The following is a 27,560-nucleotide window of genomic DNA, read 5'->3' as shown; positions in this document are numbered from 1 at the left end:
GTTAAAGCCATAAAGGACCAATATATTTCACACTTTCAAGTTTTTTTTTTTTTTTTTTTTTAAGAAAAGTGTTATTTTACATGAATTTGTGTGATAGAGAATATTTTTGGCTTTTAAAAATACAAGAGAAAAAAAGATAGTATTTGGTGGCCTCATGCCTTTCTTCCTCACAATCTTCTGGTCTCGCCTCATTTTAATGGCCGTGTTTATTTGTTTACTGCCTTTCAAAGTGACGCTTGCACTCTGATTCATAACAGGCTACACAGTGGTGTTGGGTAGAAAGAGGACTTCTGAAGAGATAGCCAGGGACAGCTAGCTATTAGCCAGACACAATGTTAATTAAGCAAAACTGGTGGCCTCCTGCCCCCTTTCCAAAACCAGGCTGGATAGCTTAGCTTTTTTGTGGGATTTGGCTGCTTGCCTGCAAGGATTCTCCAATAAAAGGAGAGTGGTTACCCAAGGAAACCAGTTCAGATAAATGCAGAATGCTTTTTTAGTCCTTTATGGTCTTGGCCCCTTGTTCTTTCTCTGTGAATTGTTCACACGAGGGTTTCCTTCATCTCACACTTGCTCCTTTAAAGTTCCAAGTGATTTTTATACCCTGTGAACTCCTCAGATTAACTGCTTGAGATTTTTCTGGAAATTCCTGGTGTCACTAAAAATAGCTTCTGTTCTGTGCTTGGAAAAGTTCTTGTTGCTGATGGCTGGTAGCTGTATCTTCAAGTTAAGGAGTTTGGGCCAGATATGGGTGCGTTTGTGAGACAAAGAATTTCACCTCAAAGCAATTCCCCGGCAGTCCAGTAGTTAGGACTCAGTGCCGTCGCTGCCGAGGACACAGGTTCGATCCTCAGTCGGGAATCTAAGACCCCTCAAACCACATGGCACAGCATGTGTGTGCTCAGTTGTGCCCAATTCTTTGAGACCCCATGGACTGTAGCTTGCCAGGCTCCTCTGTCCATGGGATTTTCCAGGCAGGAATTCTAGAGTGAGCTGCCATTTCCTACACCAGATGGCGTGGCCAAAAATTAAACAAAACAAAAAAACCTCAGTCACACACAAAAAAGCATTCCACCCCAGCAAGACGGAGCTACACATGAAGCCAGCTGGACTGGAGACTAGGTCACCGTAACACTCGGAACATGGATAGCCCAGGTCCGTGGTCTGCCTTTCTTTTCTTTTCTCCCACTTTTAAACAATTAATAGAATTTTTAAAGAGCACTTTTAGGTTGACAGAAATGCAGCTAGCACAGAGAGTTCCTGTATACTCCCCACACCACCCCCACAATTTCTCTATAATTAGCATCTTATTTACTGTGGTACATTTGTTACAACTAGTGAACCAGTATTGATACCTTATTTATATATTTATTTTTTGGCTCTGCCATGTAGCACGCGGCATCTTAGTTCCCCGACCAAGGGTTGAACCCTTGTTCCTGCAGTAGATGCATGGAGTCCTAACCACTGGCACCAGGAAAGTCCCTGACACCGTTGACACCCCATTATTAACTATATAGTTTTTTCAGATTTCTTTAGGTTTTTTTTTTTTTTTACCTCCTGCTCTTTTTCTGCTCCAGAATCCCATTATAGAGACCACATTTCATTTACTAGTCTTGTCTTGATTGTGACTGTTTTGTCAACTTTGTTTTTGATGACTTTGACGAGTTTGAAGAGTGCCGTCAGATATATTTTAAGATGCCCCATACTGGAATTTGTTTGATGTTTTCCTCATGGTTAGACTGGGGTGGTGGGTTTTGAGAGGAAGAGCACAGAGATGAGTAGCCGCTTTCATCCCATCCTATCGAGGGGGTACATGTATGAACGTGATTTGTGACTGTTGCTGTTAACTTTGATTGCCAGGCTAGGAAGTAGTGACGGTCAGTTTTATCTGCTGTGAAGCTTCTCTTTTTCCACCCTTCTCATCTTGTGCTCTTTAGAAGGAAGTCACTATGTGCAGAGAGTTATGCTCTACTTCCTCGAGGGAAGTGTATCTACATAATTTATTTAAAATTCTTTTGCATGGGTGATTTATCTGATCTCCGTTTAATCATTTATTCATATCAGTGTGGAATCATGGGTATTTACTTTTAATTTTGGGTGATGGTCCAATATTACTTTATTTTGTTGTTAAAATTGTTCTGACGTTGACCTCTTTCAGTTGGCTTCTTTGTCATCTTAATGCGCCCCCCGTCCTGTGGACTTTTTTGTTTTGGAGCACTTCCTTCCTTTCTGGCCCTACAGGACCCTCCAGGCCCCTCTTGTGTATTTCCTGCTCCAGTCCTAGAACCAACCATTTCTCCCAGGAGCCCGGGTTTCTTTGATTGGACAATGGCATTAGGAACCAAGATCCAGGTGCTAGGTGGGCTTGTTGCTAATGGGTGTCACTTCTTTTAGGACTTCTCAGCTGACAGAGGAAACAATGATTTGTGTGTGCTGTATATGTGTGTGTGTATACATATGTATTTCTGGGTGTAACCATCTGTATCTATACATGAGATTGACTCTGGTTTAACAGTACTGATATCTCCAACTCTAATGCATCACCATATGGATCACTCGAGAATCATCCTCTTGTAAATCCCCAGTGTAACAGCGAGAAACTTGGATTTTACCTTCTGACATTCGTTTACTGAATTGTTCAGTTCCATTGTGCATGTACAGCAGTATCAGAATTGGTAACGAATAGCTCTATGGGAAACAACTTTATCAAGCGGAATACAGTGCTCGGGTGTAGCGTCCTTTGTCTTTAATCTTACAGACTTCACTCATTTCCACAGTTACTTAGGTGATCACCTCTTCCCACTCCCTTCAGTGAGGCTGTTTCATACATTTGTAGTATAGTTAGATTCTCTTGTCACGGTCTGGCTTCTTTCCTGAAGTCCCCTGACACCCTGAATGATTTTCTTTCTTAATTTGCATACATCAAGCTACATCATTTGTATTGTATGTGCCTTGGGTTTTGACAAATGCATGTTATACCCACTGTTATGGTGTCGTACAGAATGCTTTCACTACCTGAAATGCCCTGTGCTCCATCTGTTGGTTTCTCCCCTTTTCCTCCCAAACTATTGGCAACCAGTCATCTGTTTGCTTTCTCTATAGTTCTGCATTTTGTTCCTTCTGTTATAAGAACTCTTTACCTGGGCCTTCCCTGATGGTCCCGTGGTTAGAACTCTGCGCTTTCACTGCCAAGGACTGGGTTCAGTTCCTAGTCGGAGAACTAAGGTCCCAAAAGCCACATGGTATGACCAAAAAGCCCAAACAAATGAACAAAACAAAAAACCTCTTACATCTCTGAAGCGAGTTTCCACTGAGGATGACCAGTCATTAGGAGCTTATGGTCATCATTCTGCTGCTCTGGGAAGTACAAGAATATGGACTTTTCATTGGAATAAAGCAGTGGATAATTATGGTAATGTGTTGGGGGATGGAAGGATAAATTGGGAATGTGGGATCAACAGATCACACCACAGTGTATAAAATGGGTTAAAAACACAAGGACCTACTATATAACATGCTGCTGCTGCTGCTAAGTCACTTCACTCGTGTCCGACTCTGCGACCCCATAGACGGCAGCCCACCAGGCTCCTCTGTCTCTGGGATTCTCCAGGCAAGAACACTGGAGTGGGTTGCTATCTCCTTCTCCAGTGCAAGCATGCATGCTAAGTCGCTTCAGTTGTGTCCGACTCTGTGCGACCCTATGGACAGCGGCCCACCAGGCTCCTCTGTCCACAGGATTCTCCAGGCAAGAGTACTGGAGTGGGCTGCCATTTCCTTCTCCGACTGTATAACATAGGGAACCGTATTCAATACCTTGTAATAACCTAAAATGGAGAAGAATCTGAAAAAGACTACATATATGTGTATATAGAGATATACACACATATATAACTGAACCACCTTGCTGTACACCTCAAATGCTGTAAATCAACCGTATTTTAATTTAGAAAAAAGAAACCACCACCAAAAACAACCAGAAAAGCGTGTTTGATGAGCCTTTCTGTGTGGCTTGGTCTTGGGGGAGGGCACTCCTGCCTTGCCTGTATCTCCAGCCTTGTTTTCCAGCCCAGGATAGGAATCCCCTCTGGAGACACATTCTGGAAGCCATTCCTCCTGCTTTGAGGACTGCCTCCCATGGACCCTTGTTTAGTCCCCTCTCTTGGAAATTTTAAGTCGGAGAGACAAGTGACCGAGGTGGGTTCTTGGTGGAATTCTACAAGGTGCCACTTTGGGAGCTGTAACAGTTACATCATCTCTGGAGAAGCAGAGATTAGAACCAGAGAGAGAACGCGTCCTTGCTGTTGGCTGGATTCCTGTCTATGCTCCCCTAAGGCCTTCCCACTTTCCTCGTCTTCTGTGAGATGCCTTGAACCCGTTAGTAAGTCACTCTGGTTTCGCTCAAGAAAGTTCAGATTGGTTTCTGTTATTTGCAGTGAAGGATGCTGATGGAGCCATCTGTGTTTCAGTTTGGTCTTCTCCCCTGCCAGGTGCTGTGCTGAGTGTGTTTGGTGTGTCAGACTTATACAGATAGTAAGGTGTTATTTACTAGTCTGTGGAAGAGTCAGGGGGCCAGCCCTGGGGGAGAAGAATAGGACTCAGGGCAGAGGTGGGTCTGTCAGGTGGGCAGGGCAGGGTGTTCCGCACGGAAGGTAGCAAGGGCCACACTCGGAGTGGAGTGATGTCAGCAGTTGTGGGGTGTTTGGCCTCCACGGTCACTGGGCTGGGGCTGACAGGCAGGTGGGATCAGGGCTCTGAGAGTCTCACGCCGTGGACTTGACCCTGGAGACCGGGAGTCATGAACAGGCTCCTGGTGTGGAGGCCGTCTCTCTGTTTTGTCTTGCTCGTGCAGATGTTTTCAGACGTTAAGTTGCCATAATTTAAAACTCAAATGCTTTCACTCAAAAATCTGAATCTATAAAGTGTAACCATTCAAAACTTTCTGAAGAATTAGGTGATCTAGCAGTAGCGGGCGCCTCCCCAGACTGGCCTTACAGAACAGAGTGCGGGCGCCCCTGTATCCATTTCTCATCTGATCTGCTCCATCCACGGACTCATCTCCATCCTTACAGGTTTGGCCACCCAGCTGGAGGCCTTGAGACCAGGATGGCCTGGCTTGCTCCTTATTGTTTTCTGTTTAGTAGGCAGGGCTGCCAATAATGACCACCTTAGCATCTCATTAAACTTTTTCCTTTCTGAGGTTATTTTTAAATCCAAACGTTAAAAAAATTTATTTGGCTGTGCCAGATTTAGTTGCAGTGCGTGGGATCTTCCATCTTAGTTAGGAGATCTAGCTCCCTGACCAGGGGTTGAACCTGGGTCCCCTGCATTGGGAGCATGGAGTCTTGGCCACTGGACCACCAGTGAAGTCCTGACAAGGATTTTAGATTAAGAACATCTCCAGCATATGCCTCTTAAGAGGGCTCATTTAATTTTCCAGGAGACTTGTCTTGCTGTCACATTGTCATTATTACTATTTTTAAAAAACCCAGAAAGAAGGTTTTAAAATCATAACATAATGGCTAAGTGAATTGACAGTGTGTTTTTAGCAACAGAGGATGTCTTTCATACTTGGAAAGGAACATTGACAGTCAGTTGGAATTTATATATCTTTTTCAATGATTATTCAGTTTATTAAAATTGTAAAATTTTAAATCTAGTAAACCCAAGATCAATTTGTGGAGATCATTTTATTTATAAACTAGTAAATTTTTATGTTAAAAATGGTTTCACTTCTTTATTACCATTCACTTAATTTCTAAATGTAACATTAAATTTCTTAGGACTTTTATCACCTTACAGACTTAATTGGAATCCTTTCATACTTTAAACTGTAATCACACATTTAAAGAATCTGCTTCTTAGACTCACAGACAAATAGACTGATGGTTGCCAAGGGGGAGGGAAGGTGAGAGAGGGGTGGATTGAGAGTTTGGGATTAGCAGATGCAAGCTAGTATATAGAGAATGGGTGAACAACAAGGTCCTACTGTATAGCCCAGGGAACTATATTCAGTATCCTGTGACAAGCCATAATGGAAAAGGATATGAAAAAGAATTTTGAAAGTATTGAGCTGAAGAGTTAAAAATACAAAAGGAGAGATAAGTGGTCGTTTTCAGGGAAGGGCCAAGTTGATGAATCAACACAGTTGGGTTCTTCAGCATGAATATGAAAACCCACTGGTTTTGGTTTGGTTAATTGGAAATAGGAAGGGAGATTAACAGGTGCCTGAGAAGTAATTAATCACAGATTTGTAGAGCTTTTATATTGGGGGGGAAAGGTGATTGTGAAAGTGTCCACTTCAGTTTTTTAAGAGTATTGAGTGGAACAAACATTTGCATTTTTGTTGCACGGATTAACATAATCTGTGGTGAGCGGTGGATTCTGGGAAATGATTATTTTGGGGGATGGTGGTAAAAAATTGACTTTGAGTCAGTTTAGAGGGAGGTTGGTTTCTGAAGAAGGTGTAGGGTGTCTCATTTCTGCTCTGCTCACGAGAACAAAGGCAGCATAGTGTCTAAGAATCCTCTTGTCACGTCTGACCCCTCTGATTTTAGAGGCAGGGGAGCGGCCACTCTCTAAAACCTGCGATATCCACCCAACCAGAAAGAAAAACCCGGAAGGAACATTACGGTTACTCTAGAATTGAGGAAATACGTGGGCAAGAAGTTGTATAAAATCTATATACTGCTTTTTGCATTTTGACTAATTCTCTGATGTTCTAGGATAGATGCCCCCTGAGAAGAATTTAGTATCTATCAATATGAGTTTTAGACTTTTTGATAGAATTGGAACCATGTCAGTGAGAGTAACTGGGCTTCCCAGATGGTGCTAGTAGTAAAGAACCCGTCTGTCAATGCAGGAGATGCAGGAGACACAGGTTTGATCCCCGGGTTGGGAGGATGTCCCGGAGGAGGGCATGACAATCCACTCCAGTATTCTTGCCTGGAGAATTCCATGGACAGAGGAGCCTTTTGGGCTATAGTAAGTGGGGCCTCAAAGAATCAGACATGACTGAGCTTCTGAGCATGTGCGCGCGCACAGACACACACACACACAGACACAGACACAGACACAGTAAATAAAAACTTACTGTGCATTAATTATTGACCTACTGGAGACAGTGCTGGATCCATGTTGAGGAGATTTCCCCCTAGCTCTATGAGATGTAATTGACATACATGTACTGTAGAACTTTCAGGTGTAAGAAGTGATGATTTGATACATGAATATATTGCAAAATCATTGCCAGAATAAGGTTAGTCAATACATCCATCACTTCATATAATTACTGTGTGTGGTGAGAGCAGTTAAGATTTACTTTCTTAGCAACTTTCAGGTATGTAATATAGTATTGTTAGCTATAGTTGCCGTGTTGTACATTAGATCCTCAGAACTTACTCCTCTTGTAACCAGAAGTTTGTATTTGCGGTGTAAACATGTACCTGAGGGGTTTGACCAGTATTCCCTTCTTCCACCCCTAAGCCTAGGTGACCAGCAGTCTACTCTCCATTTCTATGAGTTTGCTTTTTTTTTTAGGTTCCACATAGAAGTGATATCGTACAGATTTCTCTCTCTCAGACTCAGTTCACTTAGCATAACGCCCTCGCGGTCCCTCTGTGCTGAGGGCATGCTGCATGGTGCCCACCAGAGGATTTGAAGACAAGAGTTGGGAGGGCGGAGGGTGTGGCGACAGTAACGGCAGAGCAGGGCAAGTCTTCCTCGTGATGATTTTTACCCTGTTCTCATTCACCAACTATTTATTAAGGGCTGTGTTCAGACACTGTCCTGGGGGCTTCCCTGGGGGCTCAGTGGTGAAGAATCCGCCTGTCCCTGCAGGAGACATGGGTTCGTTCCCGTGTTGGGAAGATCCCACGTGCTGTGGAGCCGCTAAGCCTGTGTGCCACAACTATTGAACCTGTGTGAGCCCATGCACCCTAGAGCCCATGCTTTAATTTTTAAAAAAATTTTGTCCACGCTCTGCGGCATGTGGAATCTTAGTTCCCCAACCAGGGACTGAACGTGAACCCCTGCTTTGGAGAGCAGTCTCAACTGGAATGCTGAGCAAGTTCCTGTCTAGTCAGTTTGTTAAGCTAGCTTGTGATCTAAGATAGCCTACATTAATACATGCACAGAAATGTTGAACAGTTTGCTTTTTGCTTTTCTATTTATTTGTATTTATAAATTAGTACTACTCATGTGACCATTTCTGCCCTCTGCCTTGGTTTACAGAGGACTCATGGCTATTGTTTATGCTCCCTGATCGATTTTGTTGTAAATTAAAAGCAGAGAGTCTAGGATATCTCAGTCCATGTGGTGTTAACAAAATTCTGGTTGGATTGTAGTATATATACATCAGTTGTCACTATTTTTTTACTTTTTTATTGAAGCATAGTTGATTTATAAGTGTTAGTTTCTGGTGTGCAGCAAAGTGATTGAGCTGTTTATATATATATATACATCTATTTGTACCTATATTCTTTTTCATATTCTTTTCCATTGTGGTTTATCCCAGGATATTGAATATAGTTCCTGTGCTATACAGTAGGACCTTGCTGTTTATCCATCCTGTACATGCTACTTTGCATCTGCTAATCCCAGATTCCCAATCCAACCCTCCCCTGCTTCCCCTCGCTCTTGGCAACCGGAAGTCTGGTTTCCATGTCTCTGAGTCTGTTTCTGTTTTGTAAATTAGTTCATTTGTATCAGTTGTAGATTCCACCTATAAGTGATACTATGATATTTGTATTTCTCTAATTTAATTCACTTGGTATAATCATTTCTATTCCATCCATGTTGCTGCAAATAGCATTATTTCATTCTTTTTTTATGGCTGGGTACTATTCCATTATATTCTTTATCCATTCCTCTGTCAATGGTCATTTAGGTTGCATCTGTGTCTTGGCTGTTGTAAATAGTGCTGCAGCGAACATTTGGGTGCGCATGTCTTTTCAAGGTGTGGTTTTCTCCAGATATATGCCCAGGCGTAGGATTGCTGGATCATATGGTAACTATTTTTTTTTTTTTAAGGACCGTCAGTACTGTTCTCCTGAGTGGCTGCACCCATTTACATTCGTCTACAGGTACTCAGCAGAACTGAGTAGTTAAGGCAGGGAATCTGTGGCCCACTGAGCTTGAAATATTTACTTGTGGGACCTTTCCAGAAAAAGTTTGCCATTCCTTTTCTAGGGCCTCTGCCATCGGCCCTGAGGTCATCTGTGAGTGTCCGTGCAGCTCTAAAGGCTGTATGGGGTAGGGGTGGTGGGGTACTGGCCAGCCTCCATGTTGCATTTAATAGGAACCTTCCTTTGGTGTCCTGAAAGGCCGTGCCATTGTGATAACAAAAATCAAAGTAATAGCCCAAGTGTGGCAGACCTTGAAACAATGTTCTTCGATTAAGGAGAACATTTTATTCTGGTCTGTGTTTGAAATGAGAGCCTGCTGGCTTACAGAATGATTGGGATAAAGGAAAGCGAGGCCCTTTAATTCATGAAGTGGATTAAATTGAAGTAGAAGGCGATTGAAGCATGCTATAAATATTGGTAGGTCTTGGGAGACTCAGGCTTGCTGTTGAAGGGAGTGACATTTTGCAGTGAGAGACCAAGCCGTACTTCAACAGTTCTGCCTCTGATCTGGGCCACGTCGTGTTTGCTGAAAACAGCAGATTGGGGAGCATCTCTGGAGTCCTGGCCTCTGAATTCTGTAGCTGCCGTGTCCCTTCCTGAAGCCCATGCCCCCGCTCTGTTGAAAGGCCAGAGGAAAGGATGCTAGTGGTGGGCCTCATGTCTCCAGGGCAGCAATCGCTTGCTTTGCTCCAGCTTTGCTTTTCAGTGCCTCTAACTTCTCAGATTTTCTTCTTGTTTTAGTGGATGTTACGTGGTTGGTTTCAAGGCTGCTGCTCAGAGTAGCGGCAGTTCAGGGAGATGGATGTGAGGTTCACAGGCGGCACAGTAGGCTCTGTCTCGCTTGGGATGTGGAGAACAGCTGGGGAACAAGAGCTGATGTGGACACTGAGGGTCTATGGAATCGCAGTGCCTGTTTGACTGGAAATTGCTGGGCACCCGAGTCTCTGCTGAGTCAGTCAGTCACTGTAGGAATGCAATTTGCGCTTTTTTGCTAATGAAATAATTTGCTGAGAGGAGGCTATTTAGTAAGCTGTCCCCCCTCCCCACCCCCTATTTTTCTTTTTTTTTAACCTTGAGCAGCACCAGGCATAGCTTTCATCAGCCACAAGAGTCATCGAGTTAATGGAATCTTTTATTTTCCATTATGTCTGTTCTTTTCCCCGGGACTAATTTCCAGGTGCCTCAAAAACAGCCTCACAAAACAGTGCACAAGACCAGAAGCCAGACTGAGAGGTGTTCTGGCTGAAGGCCAGCCTGTGTCCTTTGGTGGAGAACACTGCTTAGAAAGAGGAGGTCATGGTGATAAGAGCATGTGGCCCTTTAGTATCAAGGAGAGTGGGTGTGGAAATGAAGCCTTGAGAGGCCACCAGAGGCCAGGCCCTGGAGGAGGCCCTGTGAGCCTCAGGTTACTTTCTTCACCAGCCTCGAAGGAGAGTTCCTTAGCTCAGCCTATAGAAAGGAAAATTAACCTCATTAAGAAGTGAAAGCATTCTCACTCAGCCGTGCCCAACTCTTTGCAACCCCATGGACTGTAGCCTGCCAGGCTCCTTTGTCCATGGGATTCTCTAGGCAAGAATACTGTAGTGGGCGGACATTCCCTTCTCCAGGGGATCTTCCCAACCCAGATCCAACCCATGTCTCCTGCACTGCAGGCAGATTCTTTACCGTCTGAGCCACCAGGGAAGCCCAGTGTCATTAAGAGTCCTGATGCTATTGTTGGAGGGTGGAGGGTATGAAGACAGCCCACTGAACTGAGGAGGTATCTTCAGATGGAAAAACGAGGCAGGTGGCTCTGTATAATCCATGGACCAGGTTATTACGGGGAACTTATAGGGTGGGGTGGAGATCCCACAGACAGTGATCTAGAAGCATTCTTAGCTGCACTCTGTACCTCTGAAGGGATGTTAGGACGGTTTTAGATAACCTGGGGGTGGGGTAGATGCTCAAAAACAGGACATGCCTTCCTAAATCAAGTTTATGAAGGGTAACTGGTCACATGGGCGCCAGGAATATGTCAACCAAGGTCTCTTATCATTGTTTGGGGACTAACAGAGCATGGAAGCCACCTGGTCCTAGTGATTATTAAACAATACCCCTTAACTACAAAGGCCCTAATGACAGAGATGGGATTTACCGCCCAGTACAGTCCTGGGTGGGGTCAGCGGGAGGGCAGGAAGAGCTGCCTGGGCCCAAGATGGCGTGAGTCATGCTCACAGCCATACAACTGTATGTTTAGGTTTTTTTCTTTTTAATTTATTTTTACTTATTTATTTGGCCGTGCTGGGTCTCAGTTGCAGTGCACAGGATCTTTGGTGAGGCTTGTGGGATCTAGTTCCTGACCAGGGATTGGACCTGTCCCCCTGCATTGGGAGTGAAGAGTCTTAGCCAGTGGACCACCAGCGAAGTCCCAGGGTTATATTATTTTAAGAGACCTCATTCTACGGTGAGACTTCTTTCTAGTGACCTAAAGTCAGGGTTATTGGATGACTCTTGATGCTGTTGAAGCGGTGATGCCAAGGTTTCTTGTCGGTTACAGATCAGGAGTTAAGTGAGAGCCAAGCTGTATGCAGTGCCCGAGGGGAGCTGCCCATCTTCTCTTCCATTTCTTTGCCCCCAGTAACACTGTTGCCTATTGGAGATCAACATCTTCTGGTACTTAAACTACATCCTGGCCTGTGGGAACAGAGTATTGAATCAGAGAACTGATGGCCACCATCCAGAGACTCACAGACTGTGGAGAGTCAAGCAAACATCTTAAAATAATAGAAACCAAAGTGAATGCCGGTCCTTGCCTTAACCTCATCCTCACCGTGAACCATGGCCGATACAAACAGGCCACTGACGCAGTGGAAATGCCTGGCGCCCGCATCCCATGCTGGACACCCTGTCTCTGAGTCAGCTAATAGATGAACAGATTATCAGGATGCAAGTGGAGGAGAACAGGGTTGTTTTTTGAGTTGTGCTGGAAAATTCTACGTGGCTTATGTGTACATGTTACATGTGGTCCACTGGGGGTACATCTCTGCCTGGACTTTGGCAGTCAGCTCCTAATGGACCTCCCAGCTTCTCCAACCACCCACTTAAGCATGTTCTGGAGTGACCATCTAGTGTGAGCGCCCTCTGGAGGCCTCCCGTCTTCCCGGGAGTAAAATCTGAGGTCCTTAGCACGGTCTGCAAGGCCCTCTGGCTTCTGGCTCCCTACCAGTCAGCTCCCCTCCCTGGCCCCCTCGCTCACCTGCTGCTGTCACACCTGCTTTTCTCCCGCTTATTTCCAGCATGCCCAGCCTGCTCCCACCTCCAATATTGTACTTACTGCCTGGAACACAGTTTTCCCTTCAGCTGACACACCTCACCCTTTTCCTTCTGGTCTCGGCTCAAGTCCTCCATATAGACAAACCTTCCCTGACCGGGGGAAATTAGAATGCTCCAAATGGCAGCCTTTTTTTCACTTTCTGACACTGTGTTTTTTTTCTAAAAGCACTTACTGACACAACATATTATATTCTCTCCTCCCACTGAAACGTGAGCTCCGTGAGGGAAGAATTATCTGTTTTGTTCACTGCTCTGTCCCCAGCATCTAGAAGAATGCCTGGCAGTGAATGTAAACATGAGCTGGGGGAACCTCATTATTGAATCAAATAAGCAGTGGACCAAAAGCTCTAATAGTTGGTCCTAGTCCTGGTCCCTGTATCAACTAGCTGGAAATCAGGGGAAAATTTACCAGCCTTAGGTTTCATATTGGTAAAATACAGTGAAGAATACCCCCCCCCCCCCATTTTAGGAGATGATGAAATGAGCTCACCAGATGAGTGTGTTGATGCTGAGTGCTGGTCAGGTCCGGGGCTATAAGATCCTTGGAAAGGTAGATTCTTGGGGACCACTGTTTCCATGTTGCTTGCCTCCCCACCCTCCAGGCAGAAACCCTGGAGTAGGTACCTGGCATTGCATATGGGGTGTGACCTATGACCTAGCAGAGACCTTTCAATAAATTATGACATAAGTAATTTAGAGGCAGGCTGTGCAGTTTCCCTGCTTCTCCAGAGGGTTGGGCAAATGTTTAGCTTCCCAGAGCTGTGAGCGTTCTCTCGACATAAAATCTTCTACACAAGTGGGTTTGGCAGGCAAGCTGTCTTCAATGAGTGACGGTTCTTCAAAATCAAGTTTAACTTGAGGGAGTTCTCTGTTAGCCATGGATGACCTGACACCACCATCATCACAAAATCAGGTGCAGCGGTTCTTATCCTTGAAACTCAAATCCGATCTGCTCATAGTCAGCTGCTCAAAGCCGACCTGGTTGTCTTTTCTTCCCGTTCAGAGAGGAGTGGCCATTGGGGGAGGGGACTGGGGACTCAAGGTGGTCCCCAGATGAACTAGGTCTTGAATGGTCGGGGACTGATTATTCTGCTGACTGGCTGGTCTTTAATCAGGGGTAAGTACACTGGGTAAGAGGCAGAGTCAATGATGTTAAACTTTCCCATCCTGGTGTGGCATCTTAGGCATGTTCATAGACCTAAAAATGTCCTTGATGATGGAGAATGGTACTGATGTTAGAGAGTTTTATATTATGGTTGTGATGGTGGTGACGATAGATAAATGAGGACAGTGAATGATAATGAAGGGACACTGTTTTGTTGACTGACCGTCATCCTGGCCCATCAGGGGACATGTGTCAGAGTCCTGAATATATGAAATTCTGTGCTGAGCCCAGAGGGATTCTCCCATCAAGTGTCGTGGCCCCGAAGGAGTTTCCAGGTTAGGTGTCAGAGATAGTCATGGAACTGATGATGGTGATGATGGTAATAATAATAGTAACAATGTTAATAATAATAGTAACAATGTTAAAAGGAAGCCCAACGATTTCCCACTTTTTCAGCTCCATCGGTCTGCTGCTAGGCGAGGTAGGAGGTTGATGAAAGAGATTCATTCTGGTTGGGAGTGGTAGGAGCAGGTGGGTCATACATCTTTTATGAAAAACAGTTTAGGAGGTGGTTGAGGGAGGGTATAAGAAGCTCGAAGACTGCAGTGAACAGGGATTGGCTTTTCATGAAGTGGACTGTTCTCTTTGCTCTTGCTGGGCAGACTGAAGTGGCAGGTAATTGATGGGGCAAGAGAAGGAGCTGGCACGCTGCCTGACCTTGGTCCTTGCATCTGTCCTCTGTGTGTTTGTGAAATCTCACACAGCTTAGCAGGGCAACCCCCAGACTCACGCTGTCTCCACAGCAGACGAGATTAATGAGGTTGAACAGGGGCCACTGGGGGTCAAAATTCAGGCTGGACCAGAGGCGGAGAATACACATCCTGTCATCCCTCTCTCTTGTTTTCCCCTCTTTGGGGGATGGGAGGGGTCAGAACAGTGAATCAGATGACAGTTTCTTGGCAAGGAAGCCTAGGCTGTCTTGCTAAGAAGGCTGCGATGTTTGTCTTGGAGACAGTGTAGTGGTGATTTCAGAGTAGATTCAGAAAATATCGTTGATGTTTGGGATTCGGTTGATGTTTCCTAGTCTCCATGCTCCCCTCTGATTAGGCCTTAATCTCACTATTGAGATGAGCAGCCGGAGGCTGTGGGATGGGGTGCTCTTTATGGGATGCCATGTGCTCTGACATGGACGGGTTTGCTGTCGTCATGTGACTTGTGTGTATCCAGTATATACCCGTGTGTGTACCCAGTACGAGATCACAGACATGTGTCCCCGAACAAGTGAGACTGGAATTCCTTTCTGCATGGCATGTGCGTCTGACTGTTTGCAACCCCATGGACTGTAGCATGCCAGGCTTCTCTGTCCATAGGATTCTCCACGTAAGAATACTGGAGTGGGTTGCCATTTCCTTCTCCAGGGGATCTTCCCTTCCCAGGGATCGAACCCGCATCTCTGGTGTCTCCTGTACTGGCAGGCAGATTCTTTTCCACTGTGCCGCCTGGGAATGCTTCTTTTTAGGTAGAATAGAAATAATATCTATGTCACAGAGCTGTTAGCAAATAGAACAGAGTAAATTAAATTGCATAACCTGCTGTTACTGACAACAACAAAAACAGTAAAAGCTCTTTCCTTAATTGTAAAATGAAAAAAAAAAAAGACCACAATTTTTTAAGATAATTGCTAAGCATTGCCTTAATATACTATTTGAGAAATAATTGTATGTATATGTAATGTCTATATGTATGTAATATATATGTTGCTAGCTATGTGTCAGACACTGTTCTTAGCATTTTACAGAAAATAACATTTAATTCTCAGAAAAGTCCTGCAAGATAAATACTTATCTAACCTGGTTCCTTTGTTGCATGTATGTTTGTTTTTTGGCCACTGTAGACATGTTGGTAGTGGCCTCTAGAAAAATTCTTTTGAGAAGAACTTCAAGCTGGGAATTCTGTCCACTCACCCCGTGGCTCGGAGAGTAAAAAAAACCCTCCTATAATGCAGGAGACGTGGTTTGATTCCTGGGTTGGGAAGATCCCCTGGAGAAGGAAACGGCAACCCACTCACAGTATTCTTGCCTGGAGAATCCCATGGACAGAGGAGTCGGGTGGGTTATAGTCCATGGGGTCACAGAGAGTCGGACACAACTGAGCGTGCGTGTTGACTGGCTGTTGGCGGCAGCACTGCCTCTTCCCCAGAAAATCGGGGAGGTTCCGTGTTTCCTTGAGCTCCATGGCAGAAACCGGTGACTCCCCCAGGTGCAGATCTTGATAAGGTCAGACCAGGTGGGAAGTGACAGTGAGTCAGGCTCCCTGGGAGAGCGCGTGTGGAGAGCGGGCGTGTGTGGACACTTGGGCCTCTGTGTCCCCCGCTTGGGACTGTGTCTCCAGAGAGCATGCTGTGCTCAGGACTCCCAGGAGGACCTGGTGACCTCGGGGCTCTATTTTGGCCTTGATGTTGTGCTCATGGTGGCTCATGTTGCTGGGAGGCCTTGGAGCATGTGTTGGAGAAGCAGGTGAGACTTTAATCGTGTTTGGGTATGTTGGACCCTTTCACGTTAGTTTAATGACATGCCAGGTAGAGTTAGCCAGCGCACGATTTCCCTTTGGGAATGTGTGTGTTTTTCCAGGGCCCTTGGCGGCAGCTGGATCTGATCTGCCCGTCTATCACCTGAGCTGATTCTTGCATGAGTGCCTGGGACTAGCTGCCAGGCTGGTCCTGTCCTTCCTCCCCAGCCCTGAGATCCGCAGGCGACTGCGATGCTCCTGCTGAGTTTTCGGTTTCCTGCAGGGCTGGGAGCCTTGGGATCTCATGCTGGGGAAGGTAAGGAAGCCATAAACTAAAGCTGGGTGTAAGCAGGATCACAGCAGGCGTGGAGGACCCAGGGAGAGAGCGGGCAGGCTGGCTGCCCACAGTGGCCGAAAGCAGCAGGAGGCGTGATCTCTCCGGGGTGAAGCCCATCAGCCTGGTGAGAATTCTTTGGACCGTCCCATTTAGATTTTACCACTTTCATCTTCTCTTCTTTCCTTCCCATCTCCTAGGTGTTAGCTGCCTGCAGAATCCTGTGAGGAGAACTTGACCCCAGGCCGCCGGATTCGCTGGTTTGAGCAGACATCCCATCTTGGACGGCACTGGGTCTTTGTTTCTATGTGTGGGCTTTCTCTAGTTGTGGCAAGAGGGGGCTCCTCTCCGGCTGCGGTGCCCAGGCTTCTCTGGTTGTGGAGTATGGGCTGTAGGTGCTCACGGTCCAGTAATTGCAGCTCATGGGCTTAGTTGCTCCATGGCATGTAGGGATATTCCCGGACCAGGAATCGAACCCATGTCCCCTGCATTACAAGGTAGATTCATAACCAGTGGACCACCAGGGAAGCCAGACATCCAACCTTTGACATGAAGTCTGAATAGTCAACATTTCCTGAGCAGTGTGTCCCTCCTACCCCTCACCTCTGCTTAGAAGATGCTAGAAGGCTGAGGCCCCTTGTCCTGAGGTGGGGGGTATAGTGTGCTGGTAGCTTTCTGAGACAGGCAGGGTGGTGCAGGGGCTAGGGGAATACTGCCTTGGCTCACATCATCTCTGCTGATGGGCTGTGTGACTCTGGTTGAGAGAGGGACCCTCTCTGTCTCCTTGTGGTTAGTAAGGGGTGGTAATGATACCTACCTCAGAGAGTAGGCGGGTGTTTTTGTTAACCTTAAGATCCTTCTTGTTTAGTCTTTATTTATCTGTTTTTATTGAAGTGTAGTTGATTTACAATGTTGTGTTAGTTTCAGGTGTACAGCACGGTGATTAAGTTATACATACATCTATATCTATCTATTCTTTTTCAGGTTCTTTTCCCATACGATTTATTGCAAAATATTGAATATAGTTCCCTATGCTATTATATAGTAGGTCCTTGTCGATTATATTTTATATATAGTAGTGTGTATCTGTTAATCCCAAATTTCTAATTTATCCTTCCCCCTCCACCTTTTCCCTCTGGTAACCTTAAATTTGTTTTCCATGTCTGTAGTTCTGTTTCTGTTTTGTAAGTAAGTTCATTTGTATCTTTTTTGAGATCCCACAGTAGAAGTGATACCATGTGATTTGTCTTTGTCTGTCTGATTTATTGCTCTTAGTATGATCATGTTGCTGCAAATGGCATTATTTTATTCTTTTTTATGGCTGAATAATATTCTATTGTACATACATGATTTTTTTTTTTTTTTTTTTGCTTTATTGTTTCAGGGTTGGTGTGGGGGTTCCACAGATTTCAGAGGCTCATGCTCCTTTTAACTTTCACCTTCACCATCCCTAGGGTGTGGCCATGTCCTCAGAGTTCAAAAAGAGTGTTGGAATTCCAGCCACTGTATCTACCTTCCAACAAAGCAAGTGGAGGAGGGGAAGGAGTCCAATCCATCACTGTTCTTCATGAGCTATAACTTAGTCACATGGCCACATCTAGCTTAAAGGAAGATTGGGAAATGTATTCTGGCATTGTGTATTGGCTCAGATCACAGTTGAAGTTCTCTTGATTTGAGAGAGAAAATGATTATTTTATAGGTAGGAGAGATGGTCAGCTGTCACCGCTACATCTAGTTTCACATCAGACCACAAGCTAATTGAGCCAGAGCTGAGGTTGTAACCCTTGGTTTCCACCCAGAGATCTGTCTTTCCACTGATCCCAGTGAAAATGGAACATGAGTATCGGGAAGCAGCTGGTGGACTTAGACAATTCATGTTTGGAGGAAAAGAGAAGTTCTTTTCCTGTCTCCTTTGGGCTTGCATACCAACATGAACTGATTTGCTCTATGGTAAAGTCAGGGTCATGGAAATCCTTGAGTCTTGAAATATACCAATAGATCCGTGTATGGTCACAGAGAAGACATGTTTCAGTTCTTTTTTTTTTTTTTTGGTGCTCAGCTTTCTTTCTTTCTTTCTTTCTTTTTTTAAATAAATTTATTTATTTTAGTTGGGGGCTAATTACTTTACAATATTGTAATAGTTTTTGCCATACATTGACATGAATCAGCCATGGGTTTACATGTGTTCCCCATCCTGGACCCTCCTCCCACCTCCCTCCCCATCCCATCCCTCTGGGCCATCCCATTGCCCCAGCCCTGAGCATTTGTCTCATGCATCGAACATGGAATGGTGTTCTGTTTCACATATGATAATATACATGTTTCAATGCTATTCTCCCAGAACGTCCCACCCTCACCTTCTCCCTCAGAGTCCATAAGACTGTTCTATGTATCTGTGTCTCTTATTCTGTCTCAGTTCTTATCTTACTGACATCTTGTTAGCACTTGACGCTGCTGATCACTCCTGCCTTCGTGAATGTTCTCTTTCTGGGGTTCTGGTTTTCCTCCTGTCTCTCCGTCTTGTTCTCTTCATCTCTTTTCCTGTTTAATGTTAACAGTTCCTCACGTCTTCATGCTGGGCCTTCTCCTCCCTGTCTTCTCTTTCTGTGCAGTCTCAATTGTGCCTTTAGCTCCCTTGGCTACTTATTGTCAGATTATTCATCTTTAATCCCGGCTCAGATCCTATCTGGACTCCAGATCCATTCATCCAGTTGCCAATCAACACCTCCTGGAAGTTGCAAAGGCTTCTGAAGTGTAACAGCCCCCAAATGAGATTCCCAGTCCATCATCAGGTCTTGTCAATTGTACCCTGGCAGTAATTCTGACACCTTTACCCTGGTCTAGGATATTGCCAGGATTGCTGAAGTTTTTAAAACACTTTTATTAAAGTATAATTTGAACACTGTAAAATGTACCCATTGCAAGCATACAATTCAATAATATTTAGCTAATTTACAGTGTACAACTATCATCAAAATCCAGTTTGAGAACATTCCTATCACCAAAATAATTCCCTCTAGCCAGTGTATAGTTAATACTGTTCTCATCCTCAGCTCCAAACAGTCACTTGTCTGCTTGTTTCTTGGTTTATTTTTAGCATGTGGGGTCTTAGTTTCCCAACCAGGGATCGAACCTGTGCCCCCTGCAGTGGAAACATGGAGCCCTAAACACTGGACTGCCAGAGAAGGTCTTCATCTGCTTTCGTCTCTATAAATTTCCCTTCTCTGGACATGTCATATACATGAAACCATACGATATGTAATCTTTTTGCATCTGGTTTCTTTCACGTAGCGTGTTATTCCTGAGGTTCACCCATGTAGCTCGTTATCAGTGTTGTGTTTTTATTGTAGATAGTATTCCGTTGTGTGGATATATCACAGTCTGTTTATCCACTCACCAGTTCATGGACAGTTTGTGTTGGGAACTCTCTAGCTAGGTCACATTCTACCTTCTTCTTAACACGAGACTCTCGGCACAGCTAAAGTTGTGTGTTCATTTTTGTAAATACCTTATTGTTTGTTGGCACATTTTCCATGCCCCCATCAAATCAGGGACCTTGTCCCCCACCTCATATGTATTAAGTTTTTTAAACAAATTTCATTTTATTTGCTTTTATTTATTTTTGGCTGTGCTGGGTCTTCATTGCTGCCCGTGAGCCTCTCCTTGTGGTGGCTTCTCTTGATGCAGAGCATGGGTTCTAAGCGTGTGGGCTTCAGTAGCTGGGGCACACGGGGGCTTAGTTGCCCTGCAGCACGTGAAATCTTCTGGGACCAGGGATCAAACCTGTGTCCCCCACGTTGGCAGGCAGATTCTTAACCACTGGACCACTAGGGAAGTCCCCTCCTATGTATTTTTAGCATTTAGCATACAGTGCCTAGCAAGTTTGGTACTCATTAAAATATACATATACATATACATATATATATATATGTGTATATATATATATATATATATATATATATATAAAGAAATGAGTGAATTCTTGGGAATAAGACTTAGTTTTGTAACCAAAGCTAAATTCTTTAAAATTTAGCTGGGCTTATGTAAATTCCCTTTTCTTTAACCATAGAATGAGTAAATGTATCCACAGTGCTTTATCCATATCACAGAATGTGGTCCAGCTGACCACACGTGAGAACCTTGTCAAATCATATTGCCACAGCACTTCCAAGAAAAGAGCAAACACTGGCTCTTGTTTTAAGTTCTGTCTTGTTGGTTTTTTTGCCAATTAACTAAACTGCTGATATGAGCATGGGATCCGATTCACTGTCTGCATTTGGAAATGTGATGTGGACACTTGGAAGTTCTTGTTTTATACCCAGACGGACCTTGAGGCACAGCGATGGTGAACAACAGTTCAGAGGAGAACGAGCCAGCTTTCTGCCTTTGCAGATGCAGGAATCGGGGCTCTGAGTGGATGAGTGCTGTGGCCAAGGTCACAAAAGTGAGGACCAGTAGCTCTCAAAGCGTGGTCCCACCTGCAGCATCAACATCACCTGGGAACTTGCTGGAATTCTCTGGCTCCACCCAGACCTCCTGAATCTGTGGGAGGGGCCCAGGAACTTGTGTTTTTAACCGACTTGCAGGTGATTCCGATGTAGCAAATGTTTGAAAACCACAGGTCGAATCAGGCGTCTTCCTGCCAGATCACACCTCTTTCTTCTATGCCGTGTAGCCTGTAGGGAAAAGTAAAGGATGCTTTGATCCAGGGACAGTGGAGTTTAGGGTGTGATTTCACTGGATTTGTGTTGTTTAGTCACTAAGTTGTGTCTGACTCATGTGACCCCCATGGACTGTAGCCCGCCAGGTTCCTCTGCCCATGGGATTTCCTAGGCAAGAATCTGGAGTGGGGTGCCTTGCCTTCTCCAGGCGGATTCAGTTGGATATTTAGGGGCTAAAAAGCTGAGTCCATGGGCCTGCTTCTGCTCCTAACTGCTTCCCTGGCCAGCTTTCCATCTCTCTTCATCCTGGTGGGCACCAGGCTGCCCACACACGTTTGGCCCCGGGGCTTTAGCCAGTATTCTCTTCAGTGTGATTTGATGTGTATGTTCAAGGTTTCAGTGTAAACCAGAGACTTGATTCAAGACTCCACCCATCTCAAGGATTCCCAGGTAAGTTCCTTGTGCTGTCGATGGCAACAATGAAAATGAACTGTGAGCATTAAGATGGGTCTTGACATTTTACAGTTTAAAGTAGTAGTCGCTGAAGTTCTTAGCCAATGGCCTTGGAAACTTGAGTGAAGAGGAGTTCAGAAGGTGCCTGTATTAACCCTTGCTAGAAAGGTCTCTGTTCTTGCTCCCGGTATGTAGTTACCTGGTCTTTAAAGGCAGATGGAATCTCGTCATACGTGAAATCCAAGTGCAATGCATCCAATCTTGTGTTAAAAGTTCACTTTGACTTAACGCTCGTGCTTCGTCAGGTGAGGTGGTTCACGAGGCAGCAGCTGCTCGGCCTGGTCTCTGGGGCCGCTGTGCCCAGGTGAACCTACATGATGCTAGTTGATGATCCAGTTATGCAGAAACTCCATTCTCGGTGATGTAATTTTTTGTTAAATCTTTCTAAAAATACTCTCGCAGTGACAGAGCCAAGATACCCACTGCCTGAGCTGTTGTGATTTAGGAGCAGGGCTTCAGCTCTTTCACACAAAGATAAAATAAGGTCAGCTCATATTTAACAATATGTTCCGCTTTCTTGGATGGGCCCATAGTGCTCACATGTTTGCTGAATGAATGATTAGGAGGAAAAACTTGAAAGACTAGGAAAAAAAATGGGGGTGTGAATAACATGCCTAAGGTTTTTATCCTGACTCGATTTTGCACTGTTGTTTTTTTACTTATCTAGGGCTTCCTTGGTGGCTAAGATGGTAAAGAATTCACCTGCAATGCAGGAGACTTGGGTTTGATCCCCTGGGTGGGGAAGATCCCCTGGAGAAGGGAATGGCTACCCACTCCAGTATTCTTGCCTGGAGAGTTCCACAGACAGAGGAGCCTGGAGGGCTATAGCCCATGGAATCCCAAAGAGTTGGATACAACTTAGAGACTAACACACACTAGGGAAATTTTGAAATCCGTATTCCTAATTTCCTGATCTCAGCCACAAAGATTCCGATTCTCTATGGGATGGGAGTCAGGAATCCACATTTTAAACTAGCTTCTCTGCTGATTCAGAGGCAGGGAATAGCTGACCCAAACTGTAAGAACATTCTTTTTACAAGAAGATAGTTAAATATTCTTTTTTAAAACTCTGCTTTATTGGTCATCTTTTATTTATGGCTTATTTTTAAGTGGGGACTGTTTAAAATTTAGAAATATGTGTAAATACTTTTCTTTATGGTTTTGCCTCTCCTGTTTTGGTGCCTTCCCCATGCTAACAGTTTAAAAATACCCACCCATATTTTTCCTAATATGAATATGTTAAGTTATATATATAATGTATTATTAAAACTAATACTACTAGTTTTTTTTTTTTTTAAGTCTTTAACATGTCAGATGTTATTGTGAGGTCTAAAGATTGGCCCTATAAAATTTTTACTTTTTGATGTTTGCTGTTTTTAGCCAACATTTTGCAAAATGTCCCATGCACATTTAAAAAGTTTATATTAAAAAGTTTGTGTATGTTTTTCATTTGGGTATGTAATTATTTGTAACATTTAAAATAAAATTTGGGAATATATTGTTTTGAATCTATATGTTTCCATTCATTTTCTACATATCTGTTCAACTCTGGGCAAAAGGAGAATTCTGAAAGTCTCCTAATCTGTGTTTTATTTTTTTCTTATATTTCTATCAGTTTCGACCCTGTGTTTTTGCATCTTTGCAGTGAAAACGATATTTTAATCACACACTATCTTAATGGTTTCGAGCCATGGGCGTTATGGCTAGATTGCCTGATTAAAATCTGTGCCATAATTTCCTCTCTATAAGATCTGGATTGTGCTGCTTACCTTTCCGCACTTGAAATTTTCATCTGTAGAAGAGTCAAGTAGTCAGTCACTCAACCCAGAGAAGGGTCTTCAGCTGAAGAACAAGGCACAGGTGGGCTCCATGAGTCTGAGCAGGAGCTTTTCAGAAGACAGAGGGCCTGGAGTATGCAAATTTCTACAGAAATTACGATTCTGTGAAAGATTTCGAGGACCCGTCTTTCAGAGTACAAAGTGATTTTGGAATATAAAAAATTTGTCTGGGTGAGGTCCATGGATGTTGTCACTGAGCTGTGTTCCTGAACCATGATGTGTGAATATTTGGGCTAGAGACTAGCTTCTCTTGATAATTAGTGTGGAGTTGGAGGTAAAAACAAAACCGAGGGCCTGGGAAGGTGAAGCAGTTCCCAGCAGGTGGAACACCGGTGCCAGCTGGGGCCTGGGCCTGGGTGGGCGAGGCCTCGTGCCTGGCGGGGGAGGAAGGGCGGAGCCCCACATGGAATGGGAGGGGTCCTTACTGCCTTCTAGAAATAGCAACCTGGGTGTTAAAGGTGTCTGCTCAGGCGTCAAGGGCTGGGCGATCACCTCCCTTCTCAAGTCCTTTCCTCTTGTTTTAATTTTTACTTTTAAGTTTAGATGAAATGGTTTAGCTTTTTGTCAGTAGCAGCCTGTCTGGCGAAGTTCCTCTTCAAAAGAGGTTTTTTTCACTGCAGTTTTTCCTCTTTGTAATTCTCTTGTAGTTTGCTTGTGATTTCTTGGCATTAATGAGCTGCTTCCCGCCCTGTTCCCCCCACCCCCACCCCAATCCTTTCCCTTTATTTTTCTGCTGCTAACTGGATGCTGATGGCAATTGGCGCGTCTACCCCCTCCCAGAGTAAAAATGTAAGATTTTCAGCTTTTAGATCCTGAAGTGGAACCTTCATGAAACTCTAAGGCAGGTGAGGGTGGGAATTAAAGGCTACAGGTGTTGACAGATGACTCTCCTTGATGCAAGGATTGGAAAGCAATTATGCGTAAGGGCCGCTGCTTTGTATGTACGCATGCGCAAGTGAGCGTGACTGTGTGCGTACGGATGAATGTGCGTGTGTATGCACGCAGGTGTATCTACGTGCAAGCACGTGCTCACGTATTGTTTCCGACGCAGTGGCTTGTTCTCTGCCCTTTCAAAGTGAGCCTGCCGCTCCCCGCGGGTCCCAGCTTTGGAACAGAGCGAGGTTGCCACTCCGAGGCTGGCCTGATCAGGAGTGATGGCTTGTCTCCTAGGTTGGTTTGATGTCTCCTTTTTTTCTCTCCTTTCTCCCCCGCACCCTCCTTTGTTTGTTAACACCTCCTAGGTATGTTCCCTTCGTATACAGTTAGGTTCACCTGCTCATCAGTCAAGATGCAAACTGAAGCTCGAGATGCTAATTAGAACTCACTCTAGGAATTAGGTTCGTCTTACTTGTTTTCTCCAGAAGGAAAGGCCTTTAAGAAAGTTTCAGGAGTTTATCTGGCGTTTGCACTTGATTTGCTGGAGCCTTGTCCTGAAATGCGGTTAACTTTTCCATTTAGGATGAAAGCTGTGAGTTTCTGATGCAGCCATGCCTGACAGAGCCCTGACCGTGCGGGAAACCAAATGTAATTTCCTTCCTCCCATGGGACGTGACCCCCTAGGCAATGCTTTCTTAATGCTGGGTGGGCAGCTCCTACCTACACGTGACAGCTGCTAACTCAACTTTCAAAGGCAGTCCTGGAAGAACACTTTATGTTTAGTCTGTTGCAATTTTTACTCGGATATTCTCCCATCATTTCTTTCCAAATAGGATCGAATTTTTAACTGTCTTTAGAAAAAAAGTAAATTATTGATAACCTTCTTTAGTGCACCTGATTCAAACTTGTGGTTTCACTGAAACTATTTTAGGAAGCAGTGGAAATGTGTGTTTTTTTTTTTTTTGTCTGAGGCAGAGGGTTAGAATTAAGATGTCATTTTGAAATAGGTAATGTGAAAAATCATTCATGTGTTCCCTTAGCCTGCATAATATGTGCTTGTTGGGTTATTCTGTCATCCTGATTGAGGAAAAACAAAACAGAACCAGAATTCAATTCATTTTTTGGTACCAGTTTCTTAGTAATGTCCTTTGCAAATATATGGTTGGTGTGAACGAGATACATTTGTGAAGCTGCCTCTGGGAGCCGGAAAGGCTGATGGGGCCCGCGTGATGAGCGGACGGAGCAGAAAGGGAAGAGGTGTTGAGTCTCCATTCCAGCAAGGGCACAGGGTGGATGGGGAGGGTCAGGGTGTGGAGGGCAACTTGGCTTACACCTTTTCCTTGAAGCCTGTTGAGGTTATACGCTACCTTTTCTGCTTTCCTGTGTAAAGGGGGCATGTTTACAGATGGGGAACACTGCACTTCTGCCAGGGTGGCTTGGGGGTGGAGACACAAAATGCTGTAGTTGGAGACGAGGTTCCTTCCCTGCACTCGTACAGATTATTGCTCTTAACGCTCTGACCTGCCAGGAGCTGTCTGCATCCCTGCAGTCACTGTGACAGGAAATACAGGTCACGGTGAAACCACTGACTCCTAAAGAGAAGGCAGGGTCAGCATTTGAATAATGTGACCCTTGGTGGTTCAGAAATCACTGCAACTCCTCTCTCATGGATAGAATTTGGTTTTCACATCTGTAGACTAAGGGAGTTACAGAAGGTGAGGTTCGGAAAAAGAAGGAGACTGGCCCTTTACAGGAACAGATCACCTTTAATGAGGCGAGAAGGGGCAGCAGTCAGATTAGTGAGCTGCTCGCTAACCCAAGAAAAGAATAAGTACATATAGGCATATATGTGGAAATCTACTGTCTTAAGGGGGCCTGTTCTTTTCCAAGGTTGTTCAGAGTAGTTATCTCTTAAACAGCTGGGGCAAGGAGTTCTGGAGCTCAGCCAGAGGCTGGACGGGCTGGGAGCTGGGCATAATCAACCTTAATGTCCATTTTTTTTTTCTTCAGGTGAGAGAGTTCTTTGTTTTGCATAGAATGGTGGGGAGAACCCGGAGGGGAGTTTTAACTCCAGGCTATTTTGAGCCCTGTAACTTTCCTTCAACATCAGAGAGGAGGAGGAGTAGAAGGACATGAAAATATATATTTTGAAAGCATTTTTGGTGAATTTGCCCGGCTGATTGCCATCACAGATCTGAAGCATAAGATAAGCAGAAGACTCTTTCTCATCCTTGTAGAAATGATAAGGGTATTTTTTTAGCAGGTGGCTCTCCTCCAGGTGGTGATTCAGGGGCCCAGGCTACTCTCTCTGGGGGTCTTTGCCACACTCATTGTGGATCCCAAGGGGCCCCACAGGATGTCTCCGTTCCAACCTGTATGAGTGTCTGTCTGTCTGTGTGTTGTGCTCCTGTCCTGCGTTACTTCCGCTCACATTCTGTTGCCACACCTCACATGGCCACACACCCCGACAAAGAAAACTGGGAGATATATTCTGTCATCTCATCTCATGTCTCTTGGAAGAAGTGGGCAGGGATTTGGTGATGAGCTGTTAGTTTAGGCCAGTGCTTCTCAAACTTGAGCTGCATCAGAATCACCTGGAAGCCTCCTTGACCCCTTCCCGGGTGTTTCTGATCCAGCCGGCCTTGGATGGGGCCCAAGGATTTACATTTCAAACAAGCTCCCAGGTGAGCTTGATGCTACTGCTGGGCCTGGGACCACACTTTGAAGAGTGCTGGCCCACGAAGGCATCTTTGTATCTTGATTTATCCACGATGGTGGTGGAGACCAGAAGTATAGCCTTATTGTGACCCAAAAGAGATTGGAGGGGAGGAGAGAGGTAAAAAAGATAGTCTTGGCCAGGACATTTGGAATGTTACAAATAATTAAAAGTGGAAGATTTCTTAGAGGAATTGGAGCTTTGGAGGGTTGAGGCCTGGGTTGTCAGGTGTGCCTGCTCTGTGGGGGTGGGGAGGCAGTGGCTCCTCCGCAGGCAGGCAGGGGGACTTTCAGCTGGGCTCGCTCTCTTGGAGCAGGAAGGTTTGGAGAAGGAAGCACCTGAGTGGGGAAGGAGAGGTGACTTGGAGCAGGTGGTGAAGGAGGACTTGGAGACTCAAGAGAGTTTGTGAGCTGGACAGGTGTGGATGTGGACACAGACAAGTAGGACTTGGATTTGGAGTTTCTTTGAGTCCCAGCACCTGAAAAATGAGGGATAATGATGGCTGTCTGTTGGATACTGTGAGAATCAGGGTGGAAGTTTGTAAACTTTCTTGGTTTGTGGTGCTTAGAGGTTAAAAA

At 44.8% G+C, this 27,560-nt stretch overlaps 1 protein-coding gene and 1 long non-coding RNA gene across 16 annotated transcripts in view; one reads left to right on the top strand and one right to left on the bottom strand.

Moving 5' to 3' along the window:
• The window catches only part of OSBPL10 (oxysterol binding protein like 10), a 330,377-nt gene that overhangs the window by 82,867 nt on the left and 219,950 nt on the right, over nucleotides 1-27,560 (top strand). For 2 of the 15 annotated variants that reach the window (XM_081526985.1, XM_081526987.1), the window contains exon 1: nucleotides 13,151-13,344. The exons of 8 other annotated variants lie outside the window; for them this stretch is intronic. Coding sequence is in view for 2 of the 7 variants with exons in the window: in XM_081526979.1 (XP_081383105.1) it covers nucleotides 24,370-24,560 (191 nt within the window). In the remaining 5 variants the exon portion in view is untranslated. Of the gene's footprint in view, nucleotides 1-13,150; nucleotides 13,549-16,327; nucleotides 16,506-16,578; nucleotides 16,876-24,363; nucleotides 24,561-25,962; nucleotides 26,098-27,560 lie in introns of those variants that run through there. 5 more of the 15 variants (XM_081526982.1, XM_081526989.1, XM_081526988.1 and 2 more) reach the window with 5 other exon arrangements.
• Nucleotides 10,236-13,068, bottom strand: LOC145520511 (uncharacterized). The gene is made up of 3 exons (XR_014064530.1): nucleotides 12,922-13,068; nucleotides 11,552-11,792; nucleotides 10,236-10,568 (listed from the first exon to the last, which is right to left on the bottom strand). It is a non-coding gene; the product is annotated as an uncharacterized LOC145520511 (long non-coding RNA).

Source organism: Giraffa tippelskirchi, chromosome 9 (genome assembly GCF_054371585.1).
Source record: "Giraffa tippelskirchi isolate mGirTip1 chromosome 9, T2T-mGirTip1v1.2.pri, whole genome shotgun sequence".
NCBI lineage: Eukaryota > Metazoa > Chordata > Mammalia > Artiodactyla > Giraffidae > Giraffa > Giraffa tippelskirchi.
Note: the sequence above shows the minus strand (reverse complement) of the source record. Positions and strands in the feature narration are given on the sequence as shown.